General features: G+C 40.0%; 2 protein-coding genes across 2 annotated transcripts in view; both read right to left on the reverse strand.

The window, feature by feature from the left end:
- Positions 1–382: 382 nt before the first annotated feature.
- Positions 383–20207, reverse strand: part of LOC140738640 (potassium voltage-gated channel subfamily A member 3-like) — a 66851-nt gene continuing 47026 nt past the window's right edge. Inside the window, exon 2 of the mRNA XM_073066244.1 lies at positions 383–1228. The gene's annotated coding sequence lies outside the window, so the exon portion shown is untranslated. The remainder of the gene's footprint in view (positions 1229–20207) is intronic.
- tprkb (Tp53rk binding protein) overlaps positions 6931–20207 on the reverse strand; it is a 188015-nt gene continuing 174738 nt past the window's right edge. Inside the window, exon 6 of the mRNA XM_073066247.1 lies at positions 6931–7012. Within this exon, the coding sequence (XP_072922348.1) occupies positions 6946–7012 (67 nt within the window). The 3' untranslated portion in view covers positions 6931–6945. The remainder of the gene's footprint in view (positions 7013–20207) is intronic.

The following is a 20207-nucleotide window of genomic DNA, read 5'->3' on the forward strand; positions in this document are numbered from 1 at the left end:
GGACAATAGTTTCTCTGCACAGAGAAACTTGAGAAATCTTGAGGTAATTAATCCTGCATGACTTTGAATAATATAATCAAATAAGCATTGGCTATCACATGTGCAAGGCACTCAATATTCTGGTAATGTTGCAAGGTTTCTCCTAATCCCTCATTTTGTTTTATATGCCCAGTACCTATATTGGTATCATAACCTCTCTTCTTTGATTTGTATTTTATAACCAAGGTATTGTTGGTCATTTCACAGTAACCTCTGGCTCCTGAGGCAAAGATGTTGAGGTATTTGTAGAGGTTTCCAAAGTCCTTCACCAAACAGAAACATATAATAATGTCAAAAATGTATTGGCACATAAATAAAAGAAAAATGAGTGAATACATCAAACTGAGGTAGATGTCTTTAATTACAGTGATACAATGATCTGACAAAAGTGCATTAAAAATTTGCAAACAGGATGCATTAGTCCTTTACTAACAAATCATAGCATGTAAAAATGCAACTGAATTTCTCACTGAAACATTTACTACACTGTCACCCTGAACAGGTCTTCCAAGGAAATTGAAATCTATTTAACTAAACCCTATATTTTTATAATTAATATATCACTAGTAAACTCAATCATTTGATATAAAACATATATAATATATACAAAAATAGATATTTGAACAATTCACCCACAAGATTAAACCCACAGTATCAGAACAGTATTTACTGTCCACAATGGATAATAGACCCCACAAGTTAAATTTTAGTTTGGATAACTGCAGCCCAAATAAAAGCTCTCAGATTTTTAACGGTTGAAATGATATGTAAAAGGTATATTGTGTGATTGGGATAGTAAGAACATCTATATAAATTGAATTAATTTCCTTGTAATGTACAAGTTTTCCACATTTTGTGTAAGATTAAATTAAAACCAAAAGAAACAGTATTTAAAAGGTGAGAAGAAAAATACAATAGTCAAAACCTGAACATGTACATTTCAAAATGGTGCATGAACGTTAGTTACAGAACAGGATTGGGGTTCTCTCTTAACACAGTAGCAGATACAGAGTGTGTGGGATCCATTTTTTCCGATGTGTTTATGTACCTGTTTCTTTTTCTTCCAATTCTACTCTTGTGGTTCAGGCTCTACTCAACATGTTCGGACACACTGATTCAGAATTAGTTATTTCATCCTGGGTCTAGCAGCAGGTGTACAGAAGGGATAATGTATCAAATCATTTTCTTCCTATAAACCAGAAGAGAATACATCAATTTCATGTTATACCGCAATACAACTGTACAGCTAGAGTACTCTGGCCAAAATACACCAATCCTATCATTCAGTTAACTTTCCAAGACATAACACAAGGAAGATAAGCATGTGCGAAGGAAAAGGTTGGAGCAGCACAAATCACTTTGGATCAAGTTAATTGATCAGTATTTTCCAATGCAAAGGTCTGATAGGCCATCACAGGACAACCCATTTGCTGAAAATACAATGGCAATAAAAATAAAATCATAATATAATGGAAAAAAATAGACTTCAAAAATTCAAAGAAACAGATCAGCAGTGTGCTTAAAGCTGTATTGTTACAATGACTGCACCAATTATTGGGTACTTCGGCATTAGGCTGAAGCCAAAGGCCTTCAGACCACACGCTCTAATGAAAATGAACAATTTTCATTTTATTATGGGAATTACAAATTAGTGGTATCCAATGTTTTCAACACTTGGAATACTGTTTCTTATACACGTAAAGTTGTGGTGTTTTCTCCTTCCCACAAAATTTATTAATCTTTCCTTTCCTTGTGAAAATCACTGCTTCATATTGCAAACTTTGCATCTAATACATAAAAGATCAGAGGATCTCCAACTGCCTATACTCTCTGAACATTTTAGTACATAAAAGTATTCTTAAGGATTATGTCAAATAAACATATTAAGATCAAAAGGGGCAGGTGTCTGATTACTGCTGCCTCTTGCTCTGATACAGTTACTTTTCCCAAGCTATTAGGCTGATCAACACCTCCACCCACTAACCCATCCCTCCACCCAAAACCCCCACCACTACTTTATCATTTTCTGCCAGTCTCCTTATGTACAGACTCTCCAGTGCCTAGTGTCACTCTATATGTATATAAACAAACTTGTGTCTTTATATGTACAATATTGTATTTTCTTTAGTATTGTGTTCTTTATCTTATTGGGTGCAGGTTTTTTTTGTGCTGTATCAGATCCAGAGTAACAATTATTTCTTTCTCCTTTACACTTGTGTACTGGAAATGTCATTAAACAATCTTTAATCTTGAACCCTGAAGTTTTTTTATCTTTGTTGTCAATGTCCACTCTGCATTGACTTTCATATGCTCCATTATGTCTGGCATTTCAACCAGCCCACCTCTACCAGTGCTTCCCTCATACTGTGATGGACATTCCCTTTGCTCTCTTCACTCCTGCCCCTTCGCTGCAGTGTTAAACATGATGGATTTCTCACTTCTTCTTGTTCTGATGGAAGGTCATTAACCTGAAACATTGAAAGTCTTTCTCTTTAGAAAGTCAAGCTAGCAGACATTCTCACGGTCATCTTTAACTTTTCTCTGAAATAGTCCACTGCCCCTACAGGCTGCCACCATCATCCTAGTGCCCAAGAGGTCAACGGTAACCTGCTTTAATAACAAACTCAGTGGCACTGACCTAAATAATTATGAATTGCTTTGAATGCTGATCATGAACTGCATTAAACCCTGCCTTGTACAGCTTGAACACCATACACAAGTTTGCTGATGACAACACTGCTGTGGGCTGTATCAAAGGTGGTGGTGAATCATCTTACAGGAGGGAGACTGAAAATTTGACTGAGCAGTATAATAACAGCAACCTTTTAGTCAATGTCAATAAGACCAAGGAACTGATTGTAGACTTCAGGAGAGGGAAACCAGGGTTCAAGAGCCAGTAATCATCGGAGGATCAGAGGTGGAGAGAGTCAGTAACTTTAAATTTCTGGGTGTCACTATCTCAGAGGACCTGTTCTGGACGCATCATATAAATATAGTTGCAAAGAAAACAAAACAGCGCCTCTACTTCCTCAGGAGTCTGTGGAGATTTGGCATGTCATCAAAAACCTTGGCAAACTTCTATAGATGTGTGGTGGAAAGTGTGCTGACTGGCTGCATTACAGCCTGGTATGGGAACACCAATGCCTTTGAATGGAAAATCCTACAGAGGTAATGGATTCAGCCCAATACATCACAGGTAAAACCCTCCCAGCCATTGATCACATTTACATGAAACATTGCTGTAGAAAACAGCATCCATCATCAAAGATCCTCATCACCCAGTCATGTTCTCTTCTCGCTGCCGCCATCAGGTAGAAGGTACAGGTGCCTCAGGACTCGCACCACCTGGTTCAAGAACAGTTACAACCCCTCAACCATCAGACTCTTGAACAAAAGAGGATAAATACACTCATTCTATTTCTGGTGTTTCCACAACCAATGGTCTCACTTTAAGGACACTTTATCTTGTGATTTCATGCTTGTTATTTACTGCTATTAATTTATATTTGCATCTGCCCAGTTTGTTGTCAATTGATCCTGTTTACAGTTACTGTTCTAATAGATTTGCTAAGTATGCCTGCAGAAAAAGAATCTCAGTGTTGTATGTGGTGACATGTATGTACTCTGATAAAAAAAAATTACTTTGAACTTTGAACTTCACACTACATTGGAGCCCTATCAGTTTGCATATTGCCGGAATCAGTCCACTGATGATAATAGTAGCAGCTGCCCTCTACTCAGTCCTGTCCCATCTTGAGAATGGTGTCTCCTATATCAGAATGGCATCCATTGACTTCAGTTCAGTATTCAATAAATCACCTCTTAGATGATGTGGGTAACTGTCCTTGTCTGTTCTCAACACCTCCGGCTGCAACTGGATCTCGAACTTCTTGATAGAGAGACCTCAGACAGTCCATGTTGGCAGCAACACCTCTAACTCCATCACACTGAGCAATGGCACCTCCCCTACACCCCAGGGCTTCATGCTCAGCCCACTGCTCTTCACACTGCTGACGAACGACTGTACTGCTAGATCCAGCTTTGACCACATCATCAAGTACACTGATGATACAATGATCAGCAACAATGATGAGTCAGCTTACACAGAGGAGATAAAGCAGCCTGTGGACTGGTGTGAACACAACAAACTGAGCCTCAACATGGACAAGGCTAAAGAGATGATTGCAGACTTCAGGACATTGCAGTCTGAACACTCCCTACTGCACATCAATGGCTCCTGTCTAGAGAGAGTCAGGAGCACCAAGATTCTTGGACTGCAAATCATGGATGATTTCACCTGGTCCCTCAACACCACCTCTTTAGTCAAGAAAACACAGCAGTGCCTTCATTTCCTAAGGAGGTTGATGTGATAAGACTCAACACACCCATTCGAACCACATTCTACCAGAGACTATCGAGAGTGTCCTGACTAGCCATATCATTGTCTGGTATGGGAATTGCAAGGCAACTGACCACAAGACCCCAGAACGGATTGTGAGGATTACTGAGAGACTCATCAGAATCTTTCTCCCCACAATCTAGGACATATACCATAATTCACAGAGCCCTCGGCATTGTCAGGGACCCTCCTTTTCCTTCCCACAATCTCTGACTTCCTACCGTCAGGCAGAAGGTACAACAGTACGAGAACAAGACGGGTAACAGCCTCTTACCCCAGCGTGCGAGACCTCTGAACACGCTGTTACCACCTAGTACACATTATTTATGGCAGCAGCAGTAGCAGTAATACTTCTGTATATTTAACTCTCTTTCATCTTTCTGTCAATTTGTACATCTTCGGAATGCTTTTTTAAAGTGTTAGTATTATCTTGTGTGCTGAATGTGATATGTACACTGCATTTTGCAGCTTGGAGCTTGAGGAACATTGTTCTGTTTAGCTGTATCCTGTGTATGGTTGAATGACAATAAACTTGGACTTTTGGGATACTACATGACAAGCTATGTAGGTGCAGCATTTCAGGATTTTTTTTGAGATTTCCAGCACCTGCAGTGTTTTCTTTACCAACTTCCTCCCAGTAGAGGGCTGCCAGTCGTGACAGTGCTGGGATCACTCTGTGTGAGTCTTGCATCAACGCCTGAAACAGTGACTGAATTGAAGTGGCATACTGCCTTGAGGGTGGTCACTCCACTGATAGTCAAGCTTTACCCTCATGCAGCAATCATACTCAATATGTTTCCAACTCTTGAGAAATTACACAAGTGTCTAATTATGCGGAGAGACCTTGGCTAAAAAAAAACTCATAAAAAACTATGGAGTGCCTTTCACAAGAGCATCAGAAGCTGAAAGGCCAGGAGCTTGTGTCTGAATAAGAATCCAGACTCTCTGAAGAGTACTGGCAGCGGCAGCAATGGAAATGGAAGTCACCTCCTCCAGTGCTGACTGTGCCTTTGCCAGGTATCATTCTGAGTGACTACAATGCTTTATGTACTACTCTGTCAAATGGGCTTTAAATGCCACTGGCAGTATTCATTTCGGTAAAAGACCCTTAACTTCCAAAAATAAGTTTGAGCTTCACATAATGTACCATCCAGGATCAGCTACACAAAGTTGCTGTGCATGATAAAAGCCCTCATCCCCTCATGGATGTTGCCAAGCAAGCCGCTCCCATAAAATTAACTCGCTCATGTGTCCTGTATGTCTTTTTGTTTGAATCTTATTTTACCCACGTAGCAAAGAAGACTATCACTTTGTGTTGACTGCAAAAGAACTCATATGCTCAATTTATACCCATATGGCTACAGCATTTTTATCTAAGATCTATTTCCTTCTGTGAGAAAACCATTTCATCCTCTCAACTAGCTTCATGAAGATCTGATAGTGAATGTGAAAAACAAACACATTTCTTACAACAACAAACACAAAATGATTGACTTTGCAAGTTAGTCAGCCAACACTTGCAGAATCTGTGTTACATTTCTTTCAACTTGTAGGGTAGACAATGAACATTTGGTAACTCTATAAATAAATAATGGCAAGCGTGCATCTCAATCCCAGCTGTAATTGCAGTCCCACAATGAAGTTAAATGGCTAGAATATGCCTAGCTGGTAAGACCTGGGACCTGGTAATGAATCAGAATCAGGTTTATTATGTTGTGAAATGTATTGTTTTGTGGCAGCAGTGAAGTACCATACATAAAAAATACTGTAAATTACAATAAGAAGTGTAAAAATATAAATGAGTAGTGCAAGGAGAGGGCAAAATGATGAGGTAGATAATGGGTGTTGATGAAAATGTGAAACAGAGAAAGTGTGGTGCTCTCCACAGAGTATCTGAGGCTACATCCACACTACACCGAATAAATCTGTAACCGAAGCTTTTTCTCTTCGTTTTTACCCTTCGTCCACACTAAAACGGCGTTTTCATCCCCCAAAACCGGAGCTTTTCAGAAACGCTCTCCGAAGTGTGTATTTTGAAAACGTCGGATTGGCTGGATCAGTGTGGACGGGGCAACCAGAGAAATCTAAAAATGCTGTCAGACAGCAGCGCACTATTTCATTGTTTTCTTGAACGCAACCTAACAATTTCAGAACAGACGGCAACGAAACTGATGCCAGAAGAGTTAGAAATGTACTCACCAAGTACTTTGACCCATAGCTTACTGAATAACTAAGTATACTCACTTTGCCCTGTTGTCTGTCCTTGCTCGTATGAAGGTGGTTTTCCTATTTATGCAAGTACTTCTCTGACAATAGATATGTTACAGTCTAATGTAACATTGTATTGAAATACAAAATAACACTGATGCAGACATGTTTTATACATTTAACAAGGTGCTTTATTAATGCGACAGAGTTAGTCAGTTTTTCAATGTTTGTCATCAGCCGGGTCAATCTGTCCATGAACTCCCTGTCGGTTGCCTCCGTACACTTCAGTATTTTTTTTTTCACTTTTGAGTTCTCCTGCGCGAAAGCCAACAGCTGTCCATCCTTTTAAGTTTTTCTAGTCTGTAACTACACAAACACACACTTTTATGGCGAGATTCGACACCAAACATGTTGCTTGTTTCCGGTAGATGTGTCCTGCGCATGCCCAGTAGGAGGAGATTCGCCCAAATCTCCATTTCAATGTGGATAGAGATATTTTTAAAAACACATAGTGTGGATGCCTATCATTTTTATCCAAAACCGGCGTTTTCAAAATTATCCAGTCTAGTGTGGACGTAGCCTGAGATCTATGTGAAAAAGGCAAGTGACTGGTTTCAATTGGGTTGATGATCTGTTAATAAGCTCTACACAGCCTTTGTGGAGGAGGACATTTCCTCCTGATACTTTGTGTGCTAGAGAGCCTCCAATATGTCCAAGACATAATTACACTTGAAGCATTGGTTTAACCTGCACTTATCACCAAAGGATACATGTGCTAGGAATGGCAGCTCAGCAGATTTTATAGGGCTATTACCCACTTAAATTACCCACTAGCATTCAAAGTTTCGAAGTACATTTATTATCAAAGAATGTATAAATTATACAACCTTGAGATTGGCTTGCCAACGGGTAGCCACAAAGCAAGAAGCCTGAAAGAACTCAACCAAAGAAAAAAATAAAAGACCAACACCCGATGTGCAAGTGAAAGGGGAAAAAATACAAATCATGCAAACAATTGAAGCAAACCCCAACATTCTGAACCAAACTGACTCCTCAGATCCGAACCCCAGAGTAGGCCCAAAGCCTTGCTTATCAGTTCATCATAGTAGCGGGCACAGAGTACAGCAGCCAGGGAAGTCTTCATAGCCTTAGCGCCATGGAGAGAGGAGTGACCATCGCAGAGAGCAAGCAAAATTGGCCCTCACCAACACTCTGACTTTTCAGTCCTCTGGACCGATGTTTAAATTAAACAACAACAGAACAGCAAAAGGCTCCGGCACCCTGAGAGAGGAGTGGACATCGCGGAGAGCGAGCAAATTTGGCTACATAAACTAAATAAATTTAGTGCACTTTGATGGAGGACATGTGTGCTAACACCTGTTCCTAACATCAATTAGCAAATTAGGGGTAGGTTAGGAGGTTTATTGACCACCATAAATTGCCCCTAGTGGTTGAAACTGGGGGTAGGTGGGAGAGATGATGGAAATTGGGGATAATATAATAGGATTAGTGTAAATGTTGTTTCTTGGTCATCACAGACTGGATGGGCCAAATGGCCTGTTCCTGAGCTGTTGCCTCTGTGTGATCTATAGGTTTGTTTAGTCTGCAGGAAGAATGAGTACATGATAAGACAGGCAACACCGCAACAAGATGAGATGGGAAGACCACAGGAACACATTACATACTCTAAGTAGAAGACATCCCTCATCTTGTACACCTCCACCCAAAAGGTATTCCAATGCCATGTGCAAGAAATATCTGCTTCTCCTTCAATCTCTGAGCTATCCTGAAGGACCTATCATCTCAGACAGCACCCGCCACAACCACATGAGTGGACATTACATAGACTGCTCTGCAAAAATAACTTTTGATTCAGAGTTTGGTAATCCCTCAGTGTTGTTTTAGCACCTCCAGGCAAAATGAGAATTCTGAAGATGCTGGAAATCTTGAGCTATGCACACAAAATGCTGGAGGAACACAGCAAGTCGGGCAGCATCTATAGCGGGGTACATGAGTCGTGATGAAAAGTTTTGACCCAAGACACAGACTGTTTATTCCCTTCCGTACACACTGCCTGACTTTCAGCATTCCTCCAGCATTTTCTGTGTATTTGAGAATTTAAACTAGACTTTAAATTACACTTCTCATTATCACAGTACTCATTCAGTGACTATTTTCCTCATGTAATCTAAATAATCCTTGGCTAGAGCAAGTTCATTGTCAAATCCATTACAGAGAGAAATGAGGATGGAAAAAAAACATTTTTTTTTTAAATCGTTCATTTCTAGGAAACTGTACACTGGTGGCAAGTCCAACATTTATTGACCATTTCTAGTTGTCCTTGAAAAAGGGATGGTGAATTGTTTTATCAACCCCTTCTGGTAAAAGAACTCCCACAATGCTGTAGGAATGGGGCCTACACCCATTGATGATGAAGAAATGGCAATATTTTTCAAAATGAATCTCAAGGTTATATATGGTGTACTTTGACAATGGATTCACTTTGAGCTTTGAGCTTTGAAATCAATACATTTGCAACTTGGAGAGAAATCTGCCAGTGGTAGTTTTCCCTGTACCAAAAATTCTGTCCCACTTGGCGGTGGGGTTTACAAATTTAGGAAGCATTTTCCTTGTAGTCTAAGCAAGTTACTGATGTACATCTTGTATGCGGCTTCCACTAAGGCCATCATGCATCTTTGTGGAAAAAGATGATGGGGTGCCGGTCAAGTGGGTTGCTTTGTTCTGGACGTGTTATGTTCCTTGAGAATTGAAACATATTTAGGCAAATGGAAAATAGAGTGGCATGTACTTAGGCAAATGGAGGGCCAACAGTAGCATAGCAATTAGTGTGAGACTTTCACAGCTCAGTGCATTCCAGAGTTCAGAGTTCAATTCTGGCGCCATTCTTTAAGGAGGCTCTATAGGCCCACCCCATGGAATGGATTGGTGTTCCCTGGGTACTCCCGTTTCCTTCCACAGTCCAAAGATGTACTGGGTAGGTCAATTGTTCATTGTAAATTATCCCCAGCATTAGGTTTGGGCAAAATTGGGGTTGTGGGGTTGCTGGGGCTGTGTGGCTCAAAGGGATCGAAGGCCCTACTCCGCACAGTATCACTAAATAAAAAATAAAATAAATATTCCTTGACCTTCCCTAATTTGTGTCTTGCAGGTGGTGGAAAGGCTTTGCAATGTAAGGAGGTGAGTCATTTACCACAGAATACCCAACCTCAGATCTTCTTTTATAGCCATAATGTTTATTTGGCTGGTACAGTGGAGCCCTGGGTGTTGATGACAGCGAATCGGTGTTGGTAATGCCACTGAATCACTGAATGTCAAAGTTAAGAGAGAAAAACAGGAAAGAAAGAGAAAAAGTTTTTTTTAAACTATAGTTTATTTTTATTTCCAGGGTGCTTGTTTGGTAGCGTTACTGTTTGAGTCATGTGAAAGAGGATTTCTCAGTCTAAAATGAACAAGCCTTAATTTTGGTAAGTTTAGTTTATACGTATTATACAAATATAGAAATTTCAGTTAATTGATATACTATTGCAGTGGTGAGCTGGGGAGTTTAAATAGAGAATTTATTGGCATGGTACAACATATTGAACAATTGGCACATTTTGTGTTTAACCATGCATATTTCTAGTTTGAGTTGCTATGTGATTTATGCCTAATTAACAGCTTGGATAATTAGCCTCACAGTTCCTAGATAGTAAAACTGCAAAGAGAAACCAAGGAGCTGCAGATAATAGAAATGTTCCAGGACATCTCTGGTAAATCCTTTCCTTACAGCAGAACCAGTAGCACAGTGATGTACAGTCGAGAGGGAACTGTCCTGGGAGTCTTCAACATTGACTCCAAAATCTCATGGCATTCAGTTAGACCTGGCTAAAGAAGCCTCCTAATGATTACTATTTGCTGCCCTCACTCTCCCCTCTTCTGGCTAATAAGACAATCAGGCACAAGAGAAGAATTATACCATTTATCCCATCAAGTCTGCTCCACTATTGAACAATGAGGTATTTATTTTCCCTCTTAACCCCATTTTCTTGCCTTTTCCCTGAAACCTTTGATGCCCTAACTATTCAAGAAACTATCAAACTCTGCTTTAAATGTTCCCAATGACTAGACCTCCACAGCCAAATACATTAACCCTTTAATTCCAAGGATTATTATTGTAAGCCTCCTTTAGGCCCTCTCCAATGCTAGCACATCCTTTCTTAGATATACGGCCCAAAGCTGCTCACAATACCCTGACATCATTCTAGCAATAGTATTGAAGATGTGCTCCTCAACTTGCCATTCTCTTGTGTAACACGCTGTAATGGCTTCTCTGTAATGTTTCACCGCTAAGGCTAATGAAATGGCTTCTCTTTAATGTTCACTGCTGAAGTAACAGTTTCTCTGTAGCAGCAATGTTTGGGGTTATGGCAGGAGATAACAGGACTGTGATATGCATGGTTAGCCAATCAGGATTTTGTTGCCCTGTCTTGTGAATCTGGAATCAGTTGATTTCATGGGCTTTTGCCAGAGAAAGAGAGAGGTGAAGATGCGAATGGAGAAATTTGGTAGACCGCCAGACGGGGTGGACTCGGAGCGAGGGTCTGAAGGGCAGCGATGATCAGAGGAGATCGATGGCAAACGATCGGCCTATGAGTGAGCTCCATCTTTGTGCACAGACTGTTTAACAAGATTGGGCCTTTTATTTCCTTTATTTCATTTCTCTACTAGCCATATAGTCAAAGTAAGAGTTATAAAGCTTAATCGTTTAATCGCATATTGTGTACTGTTTGTCATTTTGGGGAACTGATTTGTAACAGGGGACACATCGCGCAGCATCCACCCAAACGAGATTTCTTAAGTTTGGCCAGGTCCTATATTAAGCCACTGGGCAAAGTGAGAGTTACACTTGGGCAAGCTGTTGCAGTACAGATCCATCACTGGCTTCTGTGTAGTAATGTGTTAAATTGCCCACATCTATCCCTTCCACAAAAAGCAGGACAAGCCCAACCTGGCAAATTGCCACCTCATTACTCTTGGTCAGCAGCAAAGTGAAAGAAGGGATACTCAACAGTGCAATCAAACAAACTTTCTAATCGACAACCAGCTTGCAAACGTTCAATTTTGGTTTTGCCAAAGTCACTCAGCTCTTGACTTCATTCCAGCCTTGGTCCAAGCATGGACAAAAGAGATGAATGCCAGAGGTGAAATGAGAGTAAACAAGGCAGCGTTTGACTGAGTGTGGCATCAAGAAGCCCTGGTTAAACTGGAATCAGAGGAAAACCAAATGATTCCAAAGACATTAGCCTTTAGTTAAGAGGCAATTTGGAGAACATGGGACACTTACAGTTAGAAGAATATGAAATCAAGTCACATGATAAAAATATCCAGATTTATGAGAGGCCTTCATAAGGTAATTCAGAAAAAAATGATCACTGTTCAGCAAGTTAGTAACCAGGAATATGGGAATACAGTGGATTCTGGTTAATTGATCCATCAGTTAATCAGGTCAGATGCTTATTTGGGACAACATTTAAATAATAAAAATGAAAGAAAATAGCTTTGACTTCCTTTATTTGGGATACTATGCTACTTAATTGGGACAGGGGTTTGTTGCCAAACTGTTTCTAACTAGCATCAGTCCGGTGCACTTGTGTGCCTGTTAGAGACTACACCATGCTTAAAGTGAACAGTTTTCAAACAGCGCCAGTTGCGTGTGCTTATGTTCAAAAAGCAGTGAATTTTTTGGTCACTGATAGTTGGCGAGAAATAAGCAGTAAGACAATTTAGAACTGTTTTGCTCATCATGGTTTCAAGCATTCAGGCATGGAGACACCAGAAATGACAGGAGTAAAAATGAAACAATTTCACTGCTTCAACAAGTTAGAAACTATGAAGAATTTGAAGGCATCGCCAATCATTTTGAATGTTACAATGTAAATAAAGACTTGGGAGATGCAGTCGTTGAAAGGATGGCAACAGTTCATTATCTGTACCAGGAGTCAGCACTGATTTTGTTCATTTACAGAGAATCAAAAGAACATGGATGATATGCTTCTATCGATAACTATTAGGAACTAATGCACAGTTTTATAGTGCTGTAATGGCATTGGTAGTGTTCTAATTTGTTCTGTATTGTATTGTATTTAAATACATAATTTGCTTCTCAGTTAAATGGTAGTTTTTCTTTTTTTATACCTATTTACTATTTCCATGAAACTTTGGCTAATTGGGCCAAAATATGCTGGTTCCGATGTGTCCCAATTAACCAGAATCCATTGTATTAGCCAAATTTCATAAAGGAAATAGTCTAAATTTCACCAGCAGAAGTTTATAAGGAAATGAATGACTGATCAGAAACAATAAAGCAGGCTGAATCAGTCATCATTTCAAGATTCAAGATTGTTTATTATCATAAGCAATCCGACAAGTAGTTCCTATCCATGCGGAATAGAATCATCCCATCGAGCAAAAACACAGATTCAGCATCTTAACGTTAACTGAATATATCTGTATATTTGAAGGAAAAGAAGTGCATGAAGAAAGGAGGAGGAAATGTGACTGCGGTAAGGAGATAAAATTCATATGATGAACAAAATTATATTATATTATGCAAAATATAATGAACAGAAAAACATTTAAATGATTAGAAAACCAAGTAGGAGGGGTTCATCACTCCTTAATCCTCCTGCATTTATCATGCTCAGTTGCAGGAAATCAGCCCTTAGAGTTCTAATTACCTTTTCCTCTCTAAACTGACTGATTTCGTTTTTTTGGTCTCTGGGTGCGCCTTCTCTAGAACAATGACAGTGATTCAAGAAATCTATCTTGTCCCGCTTTCTCTTTTCTCAAACTGCTGATATTTCCATCGTTTCCCTTTTATTTCAGATTTACAGCATCTGCTAAACTTTGCTTATGTTTGTTTCTTTAAATGTTGGCCCTGAGTTCATCCAGAATAGGGAAATGCCTCCAAGGCTGCTCTTCTGATGAAACATTAATACCGAGCGAGGTGCTCAGTGTAAGTGCTGAAACACTGTGCAGGCATTAATAGTAAAAATTATTGCAAAGTATCAACATATCATTATAAAGACGTTTTCTTACATGGACATTAACATAAGCATTAAAATACATGCACAGAAATGTAGAACAGGATAATTTAACCTTCTCTTACCACTAGTTATACTGTGCCTTTTAGATTCTTTACTAAAATGCACCATACTAACAATGTGTACCAGTCCTAAGCAACTGTACTGAATATAAACAATTATTTTTGGCAAAGATCTTTTCCTTACCAAAACAAATCTGCACAGGAAGAGATTTTATATATGGAACAAGATTAAAAGTGCAGTGCCAGTCATTTATAGATGTTGTATTTTTATTTGTGTCATGCCACATGACATACTCCCTGGAGATCTTCTAACAGTATTTCACGGAGAAATGTCATTGGACACTCTTAAAAAAATGAGTCAAATCAGGATTGGGCCACAGAATGCTTCATATCAGCAAAGTACTTCAGAACTAAAATAATAAATTAGATAAAAATGTTCAATTTATTCTCCTAATTACTTGTTTAATTTGTGATGTAGAGCACATGCATAATCATGATTCACATAGTACAAATTATAAGGATAAAATAAGCTCTTCATAACGAGGTCAATGTGGAGTCACTTGGACTGACCTCTGCATAACTTGTGCATGAACTTGCGAGAAAAGCTCAGTGTCTTCAGCAAGGTCAGGTAAATTACAGCCAGTGACCCCTCACTCGTAGGAATTCAGTCTGATGCAGATGGAGTACATTTTATTTGTTCATTCTCCCATTCATGAATTTTATTTAGTGAGTTGTAAAGATGAGTGCATAGCATTTACAGCTCGTAAATGTTTTTCTTCAGTGTCTGGGTGAATTCTCAGGATGCTGGCAGTAGTGTGTCCCCAGCACTTTAGCTTTCACATCAGTCCACGGCCTCCTGTACTGCTTCAATAAGGCCACACTCAGATTAGAGGAGCAACACCTGATGGCATGCACACCGATTTCTCCAACTTGCAGTAATTGCCCACCCCCCTTCTCCTTTACCATTCCCCATTCCCATTTTTCTCTCTCACCTTATCTCCTTACCTGCCCATCATCTCCCTCAGGTGCTCCTCCCCCTTCCCTTTCTTCCATGGCCTTCTGTCCTCTCCTATCAGATTCCCCCTTCTCCAGCCCTTTATCTCTTTCAACAATCTCCCGGTTTCTCTTATCATCTACTACCTTGTACTTCTTCCTCCTCTCCCCTCACCTTTTTACTCTGACTTCTCATCTCTTTTCTCCAGTCCTGATGAAGGGTCTCAGCCTGAAGCCTCGACTGTACTCTTTTCCATAGATGCTGCCTGGCCTGCTGAGCTCCTCCAGCATTTTGTGTTTTACTTAGCTTTCACATTGATGTTTTGATCACGTGATCGCGTGTACAAGTGCACACAAACCCCACCCATCACACACACCAACACACATGCACACACAAAACTGAATCTTAGGATTGTATATGGCATATGCACTTTGATAATTAATTTATTGTGAACTTTGAACATTTAGATTTTTGTAAATCTCTGATACATTTTTCAGTATGTTTGAAACAATATTGGAACATGAGACAGTGACATTATTTTTCATCAATTTTCCAGCTGGTCAATTGCAAATTAATTATACAGACACAAGGTACTACAGATGCTGGAATCTGGAGCAACAAATAATCTGCTGGAGGAACTCAGCGGGAGTTTATTGCTGGAAATTAATTATTTTGTTTTTAGGTTAAATTCATCGATGCTACCCTCCCAGTGTGCATATGTTCCAAACAGAAAATTAAGTTAAAAATCAGATTTATGGCCTCCTTTTATGAACTGCAGCCCCCTGAACATTCTTGCTGCTGCAATTATTAGCTTTCTCGTGGTCGAAACAGAATGCACTTTGTCCAAAGCTAATTATCTAATCACTCCTTCCAAGATTAACATGAACCCATTCTCTCCAAAGTTAAACTGTGCATTTTTCCTTCTGGCAATGAAACTGTACACCTTACAAACAACATGGATTGCCTTTCTGGTTAAATACACACTGATTACGACCAAAGCAATTTTTCTACATACTGTTTCTGGAGTCAACATTACATAGGTTGCTTTCAAAGTTAAAACATTGTGCTATCACAAACAAGAGAAAATCTGCAGATGCTGGAAATCCAAGCAACACACAAAATGGTGGCGGAACTCAGTAGGACAGGCAGCATCTATGAAAAAAAGTACAGTCAACATTTCGGGCTGAGACCCTTCAGCAGGACTGAAATCTCGACTGTACTCTTTTCCATAGATGCTACCTGACCTGCCGAGTTCCTCCAGCATTTTGTGCGTGTTGCTAAAACATTATGCTGTTGCTTTCAAAATTGAATCTTAAGATTTATTCCAAAGTTGTAACTTTATCCTCTGTTTTGCACATACTCCCATCAAAGTTATGACACTCTTTCCAAGGTGAATCTGCACATACTAATTCCAAACACTGAGAGAAGTCCATTAGCAAAACAGTGATACATTTCTAGGAGATGCAAACCAGACCAGAAATATTAAACACATTACATTCAAAAATGTATTTTTATTCAAAAAATTAAACTTTTAGTAGTAAAAGAACTTAAATCCAAGTTCTAAATGTAGTCCGGATGCCCAAAAGTTACCTTGATAGTCATCCACTCAACCCTTCCCAGAACTCATTCTCAGAGTTACAGTACCTTCTGTCTCTAACTAATGCCTATTCTGGAAATACATAAACAAAAACTACCAACAATCCCGAACCTCCCACCCCTCTTCCCTATTTGAGTAAAACTTGGCTTTTTGTACCCCTCCCACTTCACACTCATTCATTTATTTGCTGCCAGCACTCTCCTCCCTTCAGATCTACTTGTAATGAAACCTGGCCATCTCTTGTGCTAAATGTTGACATCATCAATACAACAAACTAATCTGCCCACTAGCTGGCGATGGCACATATTTAACCTCTGACCACCAGACCATATTTATTTTTAGTAATGTTTCTCCAACCTAGTTTATACCACAAATATCACCAACCTCTGCACACATCCCCTGACCCCCGAATAAACAAACACACACACACACACACACACACACACACACACACACACACACACACACACACACACACACACACACACACACACACACACACACACACACACACACACACACACACACACACACACGTTTGACCTACCGTACTTAATTGTTCATCTATATCCTCACCCCATGGCTGCGCTAACATAGCTGAGTGGCTGATTGACTAAATACACCTTTCAAGGAGTAGTCAGAATTGACAACATTACAAAAGTAACATCTTCTCTTTCATTCCCCTCCTCATTGATAAGCAGAGTTTTAGTGTCATGATACAAACAGGAATTCACAGATTATTCCTATACATTATAGACTAGAACTTGTGTTTCTGATCTGCATACTGAGGCCAAGAATTTCAATTGTGAAGCAATTTGAGTATTATACAATTGAAAATGAACTTTTTGCAGGGGTCCTCCTGTTACTCTGGAAATTTAACAAGGCACTTCCTAAAATGTATCATTCCTGGTTAGAACCTAGGCTGCCATTGGAGTCCTGACTCTGGTAGGAAGTCTTCAAGTGAAGTATTTACCCAGCTCTCACCTGGTCACTCCCTACAACTTCCAACCATAGCTGTTCCCTTCGCTATCAAGGATAGCTTATTGCCTTCTTCCACTACCCCAAAACAACGAGATTATCCAATGTATCTAATACTTGTACATCCCTGACTATCAATCCCATTCCAAACTGTCAACAATGATCATCAATTCATCCACTTCCCCCTATAACTACTTCAAAAAGATCTCTCCTTTCCAGTGATCCTGTCAGACAAAGCTCACATCATTTTACCTAAAGCTGACCAGCTGCTAACTTTTATTCTGACTCCTCCATTTATGGACTTAACCCCCATACCTTTTCTCTCCATGACTTCAGGCCAGACTTCACCCCAGAACAACCCACATTCCTTCAGCCACTCAATGTAAGTGGAGCACCCAAAACTAAGACCCTGTGAAAAAGTTAGATGGTTAATGCAGCATGTCTTGGCCTTTTTGTGGTACTGAATTTCCTGGCAATTGGCCTTCAGACAAAATGTTTGTTGACCCACCATGACCAAGAGATTAACAAACCTACTCACGCTATGTCTACTTCATAGACCTTGGAGCCTTGTTAATACCAGTGGTTCATTGATGTTTATAGCTCAAATAAGAGAAATGGTATTCTAACATTTGCTTATAAGTTTCAAAATGATCAAAAACAGGAAGAAATTATTGCCCAGGGTTAGGACTGGGCACTTATTTTTGGGCATGCTACAGTAACACCAGGTCAGGGCCTAAATCGCAAATGTTGTCAAAATCAAGTACGCAGCAACACTGGAGTGTTTCTTACACCCAGAATGATGTACATTCAAAACAGTTAGTGACACTTTGCCACACTGCGTTCAGAGAAAGATACCAATCATTGTGACTGTCAGACATCAGCACCAGGCACTGTAGCTTCCATGAAGAGAGAGAGAGGGACTGCATGAAATGGGGAGAGAGCCTCCATAATTCACAAAAAGGTACGTGGAATTGCTCATAACTGAGATATGTGCATGATCTGGGAAACCTGCAATGGTCAGGTTAAGAAAAGACCTAAATTGACCCCTCCAGAAGTAAGAATGCACACTTAATGCAACAACATCACAAGTGTCATCAAGTCCTCACAAGATGTGTCAAGGTGGGCTTTGGACCACTAGAAATATTGCTGCCATACAGATGCAAGCAGATAGACATAAATGCACACTTAATTCACAATGTATACATATCAACTGTAACATACACCACTGAAATTCTACTCCTCCACACACCCAGTCATCTCCATACAGAACGTAATGCAAAGATTCCCCTCATCTCCTCCATTTAGCCTAGAACAGCAATAAATTTAAGGAAGGTCACCTGCATGGGAGAAGTCACTATCAAATGCATCTTCTCACCAGGTTGCAAGAGATCATGTACCTCCTCATGAATAGAGGAGCAGAACTTCACCCCATCTGTTATTGTGTGGCGAAGCTCTACAGCAGAGTGGAGATCTTCTAAGAATAGTATATTTTGTGCAGAAGTCCCACTGACCAGGGAGTACATGTTGCTGAAAACCCATTTAGGTAGTTGGAACAGGGACTTCTTTGTTGATGTGTTATTAATAGTGCAGGTAGATTTGTAAAGCAATATGTGTGCTCTGCATCACATGGGATCAAATAAATTAGTTTTCCTGGGCTCTCCTAGTTGACTTGTAATGTAGAATGGTGGTGGTAATGATTAAAGTGGTGATTCACCTGTTCACCTGGTTTGCAATCAGAACTGTGATTTTGTGCATCCTTAAGAGAAGCTGTTTTCCAGAGGGAATCCCTTATTGTCTTCTCAGACAGCAGATGAAACTGATTCCGGACTTTGAAAGTCAGAACTGGTGATGGTCTGCTGCTTAGATAGTTCCACCTACAATGTGGTGTCTCTGATGACTTTGGGAGTAGGTTCCTTGAAAATGAACAAATATCCATGTCTGCCTCGGGACCCCCAAACCCACTCTCCCCACCCCCCGGTTTACTTGCCATGCTTACGCTTACATCTGGCAACCAGATAGTCTCAGAAAATGACACCACAGAAACACCCACTGAACCATCTCAGTAGCTAAGTTTTGCGACAAGCTATCCTTAACAGCTTAAACATGCTTTGTGAACTTTGGAAACTATTTGAGCAGTCTGCAGTCAGCTATCCATTCAAATCTCTTCTTGTCACTAAGTTCCTTTAGTTATTGAAATACTAAATGCTAAGATGCGGTCATAGTTGTACTGACACTGTTCTGCGGTGGTTATCTAGAGATTTGTAGTCTGGTTTGTGTTGGTATTGGCAGAAATGGGTACGGGTGTGAGCAGAAATGGATGTCCATGTGGGTAGAAGTGGGTATTGATGTGAGCAGAAATGGGTGTGGGTATGGGCACAGATGGGTGTCACTGTGGGCAAAAATGGATGTCAGTGTGGGCAGAAGTGGATGTTGGTATGGGCAGAAATGGGTGCCTGTGTGGGCAGAGATGGGTGTCAGTGTGGTCAGAGATGGGTGTCGGTGTGGGCATAGATGGGTGTCGGTGTGGTCAGAGATGGGTGTCGGTGTGAGCAGAAATGGGTGCACACTAGGAAAATGTCAGGCAGCTCATGTGGAGTGGATCATGTCTTGTCTAATTTCATGAGTGGCACAATTTCACCTGGCAATTATTATAAACATAGTTTACTCCCGGTAAAATTAAAATGGTATCTTTCGGCACAACATGATCTAATTTCCAGGTGTTGAAAAATGTGCTATGGATTTGATTTCTACATCTACAGGGTCCCAACTGATTCAGGTTAAACAAATTCTTTGAAATTCAATTTATTTTTATTCTTTAGGAATAGACTCGATGGTACTGAAATCGCTTCAACAGTACATAACACAACAGAAAAAGCCAATACAAAGA

This window comes from Hemitrygon akajei, chromosome 14 (assembly GCF_048418815.1).
Source record: "Hemitrygon akajei chromosome 14, sHemAka1.3, whole genome shotgun sequence".
NCBI classification, from domain to species: Eukaryota; Metazoa; Chordata; class Chondrichthyes; order Myliobatiformes; family Dasyatidae; genus Hemitrygon; species Hemitrygon akajei.